Source organism: Synchiropus splendidus, chromosome 12 (assembly GCF_027744825.2).
Source record: "Synchiropus splendidus isolate RoL2022-P1 chromosome 12, RoL_Sspl_1.0, whole genome shotgun sequence".
NCBI lineage: Eukaryota > Metazoa > Chordata > Actinopteri > Syngnathiformes > Callionymidae > Synchiropus > Synchiropus splendidus.
The window spans coordinates 19,514,323-19,521,197 of NC_071345.1; the positions used below are offsets into that span (position 1 = coordinate 19,514,323).

The 6,875-nt window shown below is 42.5% G+C and overlaps 1 protein-coding gene across 1 annotated transcript; it reads right to left on the reverse strand.

Annotated features, from left to right (window-relative positions):
- Window positions 1–785: 785 nt before the first annotated feature.
- On the reverse strand, window positions 786–3,796 carry id4 (inhibitor of DNA binding 4). The gene is made up of 3 exons (XM_053881158.1): window positions 3,181–3,796; window positions 2,771–2,829; window positions 786–2,320 (listed from the first exon to the last, which is right to left on the reverse strand). The coding sequence occupies exons 1-2, from the start codon at window positions 3,529–3,531 to the stop codon at window positions 2,782–2,784; spliced, it is 399 nt and encodes a 132-aa protein (XP_053737133.1). The 5' UTR covers window positions 3,532–3,796; the 3' UTR covers window positions 786–2,320; window positions 2,771–2,781.
- Between the last annotated feature and the right edge of the window lie 3,079 nt (window positions 3,797–6,875).

The window sequence follows — 6,875 nt, forward strand, 5'->3', positions numbered from 1 at the left end:
GAATAAAAATAAAAATAAAGACATAATAATAAATACTACTAAGACTTAATAACAATTACTACTAAGATACTACTAATAATACAGCTGTAGCTAGTGAAGAAGCTGCTTAATAAAATGATTTTATACCCCAAAACTATCACGGAGCAGTCTTGTTGAATCATTCGTCTTTTTAACTTGTTGATTCCAGCCTCATTCCTTTTACGTAGTGTTTTGGATTTTAGCTTTCAGCATTTATTTTTGCTTTCATCACTTAGGTGAGTAAACAATGTTTTGCTGTTGGAAAAGCATTTGCAATATTTATGAGTGAATACTGTTTCTCCACATGAGCAAAGCCAGAGGCCCAAACCAACGGATATGCAAAGCATATTCATATAAATGAAGGCAGGTCATTAATAGACAGATTTGCCATGGTGAATCTAAAACGCGGAGCATTATTGAAGTCATCAGACGGCGAGGAAAAGAAGCACGCCTAAGTTCATCGCGAAAGTGCTATAAAAAAAATACTTTTTGTAGCACTTTAAAAATCAATATTTCAAAACATTTTGTGTGATGCTAAATAAAGTGCAGAAAATATCAGAATGTCATTTTTTTTGTAACTTTTAGTTGACTTTGGATTTGATTTGATTTCACTTGCATATTTAGCAAACAATGAATTTAATACATTTTTAATAAATGCAATTTATTGTAGCCTACACAAGGAACTGTGCTTAAATCATGAGTAGATCATCATTAGGCTCCTGCTAAGATATTTAACTATAATAACTGGCATTTAATTACACTTCAAAATGTGTAACATAATTTTGTTGTTCACTCATGTTCAATGATCCATTTGAAATTGAAGATTTTATTGATATAGCCAGCAAGTTTAGTAGAGTGTAATATATACTGCACATGAATTTATCTCTAAAAGAAAGGAAATGATGGAATAAATGTGCCCAAAATAAAAATTCCACAGGAACAGAAAGATGTAATGACAAATTTGTGGTGGAGGATTTTGTCATGTTAGAAACCACCTAGAGTAATAGTACCACTAGATATTTTTAATGGTGTACAAATAAGTGCATTCACCTTTGCTCATTTGAGCTCATCAGCCGAGCAAAAACAGGAGACAAGAAGTTCTGATTTCCTGGAAACTTTAATTGTTTTGACAACTCCTCACAAGCCAGCGAAGGCTGAGTCCAACAGTGCAGCTGACAGTCAAGTACAAGTGCCCTCTCACACTGGCAGGAGGGTGGTGAGGTAAAGTCGGTGTTCATTTTCACGAAAAATAAAGGCATTGATTTTTTTTTCCCCCCTTTAAACCGATGCAACACTAAATGCACACCATGGTTGGTTTGTTGTCCACACAGGCTCGGATAATGTTCACATTTATTTAAGATATTTCGCGGCGTGAATCATCTACAGGAGACGTTGTTCAGTAGCCTTTTTTGGGTATTACAGTGTAAACACAGCCAGAAGTAGTGCTGTAACTCTCTCTGTTATTGTTTGACCAGAGTGCAATGAAAGAAGAGTCAACGTCGGCCTTTCAAAGAAATATCAAAGAGCAGAAGTGATGTCATCGCTAACAAGTTCAAAACCAGCAGAGAAAGCTGTGCAGGGCAAAGCAAAGTGTCCAGCGTGTATCTACACCCGAGGCCGCTTCAGTGCACATTCAGATTCTCCGCAGTGTGACATGCATGCTACATAGTTTCAACAGTTCCCGAAAAGAAAGATAGGAAGGTGTGAGGACATTTAACGGGCTGATCACATTCATTCACTAAAGACTTCAAAGTGTAAACACAATATTTACAGAACAACAAAGAGATTTTTAATAAAAATATCTTATTATTACAATAGTCTATTAGAAGCATATACGTTTTTGCTTTCACAAACTTTCATAGAACATTCTTTTTCTCTAGATATGTACAATCTTAATGGTCTCCAATCAGAATTGTTCTTCTTTACAATATCCAACACTTAAAGATTCCAGGGGCCATTCCCTGTCCCACACAAATCATCTATTTGAAACAATAGATGTACCAAACATGTACAATGATTTTCGCAGTTTAGTAAAGCTTTAAACTGGAGTCCCCGTCACGAGTTTAAGTTAGGTAAAAGAACTTCACACGAAGCATTTTTTCATCGAGAAAGTAAATGAACAAAAAACCAGGGAGGTGAAGAGTGATCCCTCGTTCTTTGGAACCAACGTTGATGTACATTTTATTTGGGTTTAATTCCTCCCAATGCTTTTGAAATCCCCTCGTGATTGTGCCTCCAGTTGGGTGTGATTCCCTGGCGAAGCTTTTGCTGGCTTTGGAGCGGCTCTGTGCAGCCTGCACACCTGTGGAGGGGATGAATAGAGGCGGGGGTGAGCTGCAGAGCTCTAGACTGACTGGCGCCACCAGCAAAACAGAGGCCATGCTTGATCAACAACCCAAAACAAACCAACAACCAGCGCACGGCTTCTCAGGCTGTTGGGCAAGAATGAAGGGGCCAGACTGAGGGCGTCTCATTGTGACAGGCTCACACCGGCTTCATGATATTTGGTGTGTTATCATACTTGAATTCTTCTTTTAAATGAAGCAGGAGACGTGTGGCAAGCTATCGAAGAGGCAGTTATTGTGCAAAGCACAGCTGTCTGTCTGAGGTTTCAGACGATTTATTGTTGCCCCTGACCTACAGATGCTTCCGCAGATGCGACACCCCACTCCATGACTCATTTATATAGGGTCAGAAAAAATACACATTTTGAAAATATATTTCCGACGTGCAGGTCAAGTTCGTCACTCACCTTTGAAGTGTTCAGCGGCACAAAATTGAATCCTCTGGCTTCTTGACAATTGCTGGCCTCTGAAAACCAAAATGAAGACATGAAAGTAAATATACAGGCCTGCAGCTGGGAAGAATGAATGACATGCAGTGGAGCGGAGCAGAGGGAACCCATTTATCAGCTATGATTAATTCCACTGTAGATTCTGAACAGCAAATTGCCCTCATTGTGCAGTGGAGTGGTCCGTGGGCCGAGGCACTTCTCCAGTCCCGGGGTAAGGTGGGCCACTACTCTCCCATTGTCATGCTAATCTGCCAGCCCCGCGATCAAGTGCGCAATCTGCAACCGAGTGATCAGGTCTGCGGCGCGTTTGATTTCTCCATCGCAAGAACAATGACACGCGTGTGACGCTTAGTGGGACGGAGTCTCACCTGGTGGTCGATGTTGAGCACTGTCAGCGGTGTCCTGCTGGGAGCCGAAGCGGGAGCGTAGGTCCTCTGTGGCGGCTGCTTCTGGAAAGAAGGGTGCGTCTCCAGGGCCAGCTGCAGGTCCAGGATGTAGTCGATGACGTGCTGGAGGATCTCCACTTTGCTGACTTTCTTATCCTGCGGAATGGTGGGAACCAGGCGCTTGAGTCGGCTGTAGCAGTCGTTCATGTCGTACTGCAGGCAGAAGTGGTCCTCGTCCTCCGTCCTGCACCGGGCGATGTTGACGCTCTGCTTGGACACACAGTGCAGGGAGAGCGGGCTGCCGCTGCACGAGTCCTGACTAACAGCTTTCATCTTCGATCAAGCCACCAACACGATCAATTTACTCAAGAGGAGCGGGTCCGATGAACGCCGGAAATAAACGAGAGAGTACGATCGAGTCGATTTGAGTCAACACATCCCGTGTTCCGTCCACGTCCGTCGTACAGGAGCAGGATCAGTGTGAAAGTAATGAATAGAATCCCTTCATTTATAGAGGAGAGGGAGGCGCCAAGCAGCAGGCTGACAGATGAGGGAGAGAGGCTGGTCAACCCCCGGCACAGACCCCACAGCCAGCCGAGAGAAGGGCGTGTCCCACTCCTCTCTCTCGCTCGCTCTCTTCTGCCCCCAGTCAGTGTGTGCGCCTTGATTTAGAGCACTCGATTGCGCATTGCCCACCGCTGTACAAAGAAGAGCAGCTGTGCAAAAGGTCTTTCCTGGAGTGTCGGTGTGTTTCTGTCGGTGGCGTGTTTCCAACAGCCACTCACTCGTGCGTAATTGCGCACACAATTATGACTTCCGATTCTCCGCTGCTTACGAGTACACGAGTACACGCTGTCAAGAAAACAATATGAACAGTAGGTGATTTTTGAAAGTCAAGATTTAACGAGAAGACATTTTAGAAGGCTACCCTGGACAGCTTGTTCATTAATATTACATTATTACATTATTAATATAACATTAATAATCCAATGGAGATAAAACATGCAAATAATTGCTTCGATAAATACAATCCAATTCCAATCTATAGGCGTTTCCCAGCTCCCCCCATGTGACTCTCGGCAACCATACGCCTGCATTCCTTGTCAGTGTTCTCCGCCACCTTATTACATCCAGTTCCACTGTCAGGTTCATCTGCCCAACACACACATGCAGCTCTCATCGCAGCATCACTGGCCATGTAACAGGTTTCACAGCCAGAAACACAGGAACATATTACCCTCATTCTCACATGAATTCACACGACTCTTTCTAGTCACACTCATGGCATCCTTCTCTCTGAGAGCCTGGTTTCTCTTCAGTGTCAGTGATAAACACAAGCCACACACACACACACACGCACACGCACAGATCCTCTATTGATTTGTTGTTTGTTTAGTCACTTCCATCAGATGTAAATGGAGTGGATGATTCAGTGTTTCACAATGATTATTGACCCCCTATTTTTTTTTTTTTTATCAGCTCTTGAGTCCAGAAACTTGTGTTGGAGGGGCTTGTGTGACCTGTGATGGCAGCATACCTCCCCAGCTGTGTCGCATTGTGCCTTGAAATTCCTTCTGACCCCACTCCTTTCCCTTCTCACACTCGACTATTGAGCCACTGTGCCGGGCAGACTGCCTGGCGCCATGTCCGAACCTCATCAACACGACCCTCTCTTCTCTTTTCATGATTTCCTCCCCGCTCTTCCAGGTTGCCAAGACAGCGTCAGTGTTTTCTGGCCTCACGCATATGGCAGCACCGAGGTTCGAATCCAGCACAAATGGTACCCAGATCAGTGCCTCTTTGGAGGTTTAATGTCCCAAACTTTATGGAAGACACCACAATTCCGTCTGTCATGAATAATGAAAGGCTGAAACGGCTTAAGTTCCTCCTCTGTGTTTTCTGTTGCCATGGAAAGTCACTGTTCTGCCCTGCAATGCGTACAACAATGATTGGTTCAAGGGCAACTTCAAAGAGGTAAGTGGTATGAATCTTTGATGGCAGCCTTTCCACACGCAACGTGGTGTGTGAAACATCATCACACACAAGTGATTTACAAGGCAACAGATTCAAAATCCAGACATCCACATTTTGAGCACGTGTGTTTTTTTTATCTCAGTATCAAAATGAAACCCAAACTTGACAGAGCCACAGGACAAGAAAAGGTGAACCCAAAATGAATAATACTGACTTCTCAGCTTGTACTTTGGGTGATGGACATTGTGAATAAGTCAGACACTTTGACTCAAGCTTGCTGCTTTCAACTCCTCCATGATGCAGCAATGAACGATAGTCTACTACTACATTACTACTACTACGACTACTACTACTAATTGAAATGTTGCACATCTTTTGTTTGCTTAAGAAACACCGACATATAGTCTATTTCCATTACAAACCATGTTGTTACATGTACATAAAAATAACAGACTCTGGATGTCTTGAATTGAACCCTGCAAATTTACTTCATAGCTCCACACGGATTTGGGGTTTGGGTTCAATTGAGGGTGCTGAACCCCGACTTGTCTAACAGCTAGTTTTTCCTGATTGTAGTTTGAAGATCCTGGATGAGGAACGGATAAGTGCCATAATGTGCAGCTAACAGTGCGTTCACAACGTCTTTCTTGGTCCATTTCAGTGAGTGCGTTATTGTTTTAATACTACTACTACTACTACAAATAAATATAATAATAATAATAGCAATATGTATAGTATTTGTCTCTGAGTGTGTATCTTCATGTGTTTTTTATTTACAGCAATATAATTTACAGTAAAATAAAATCAAGAATGGAGGAAAATGTTGCCTGTTCATAATAAAATATAGCTGATATAAATTAGCATCCACTGTCACAGTACAATATTAAGTAGGCAAACTCAAAATGCTTGATTTTGTTGAAGACGCTTTTTCACAGCCAAGTGAAATGACACCGCAGGACTGGATTGTCAGTCGATCTGCCTTTCCTGTTTGACAGCTTTCCATTTGATTCCACTGCAGCAGCAGTGTAGTTCCTTGACACAGGTGGAGTGTGTGTCTGTTGGACAATTGGTATGGAATACATTACATGATAAAGGGTGGTAATATTCAGCTATTTATTTATTTAAAGATCAACGCTAATACTTACAGACTCAAGTCAAATTTCAGCTGCTCAAGTCAAAATTCATTTTCTGAAGAGGCCATTTTTCTCTTAACCATGGACACACTACACAACAATACACAACATGATGTCAATGTAATTTGTTAAGAATATGACCCTGTGAACATCCACAGTGTTGGGATGACTGAAAGTGAAGAGGAGCCAGATAGAGTAGATGGAAGAGAAGCTTACGTGGGCAGGACAGGCAACACCAAGGCCTGCAGAGGATAGCACAAAGGTGAAAAGCAAGGGATCCATTTGGACCGGTGCCCCTGTCATGTGTTCAGAATATGATGTCACCCCCCACTTCATATAAGGAAGTGTGTGGTTTCCTGCTCTGTTTCTCTCTTTGAACAGCTGTCTAGACGAACAGTGTGTGTGCCAGGGCTCAAGGGCACTATACACATATATTTCAACAGTTTTCTAATGTAATATTCGACTCTAAATTCATACAGAACATGAACTAATCTGTGGTGTAAAATGGTGTATTTCTGGATGATCCAGTTTCCGCCCTGTCTTTAGAGCATGCTCATACTAGGATATTGG

Coding starts and splice junctions, on each gene's coding strand:
- id4 (XM_053881158.1), bottom strand. CDS start 3,531: ATGAAAGCTGTTAGTCAGGACTCGTGCAGCGGCAGCCCGCTCTCCCTG. Junction 2,830..3,180: donor TGCTCAACATCGACCACCAG/GTGAGACTCCGT, acceptor TTTGGTTTTCAG/AGGCCAGCAATTGTCAAGAA.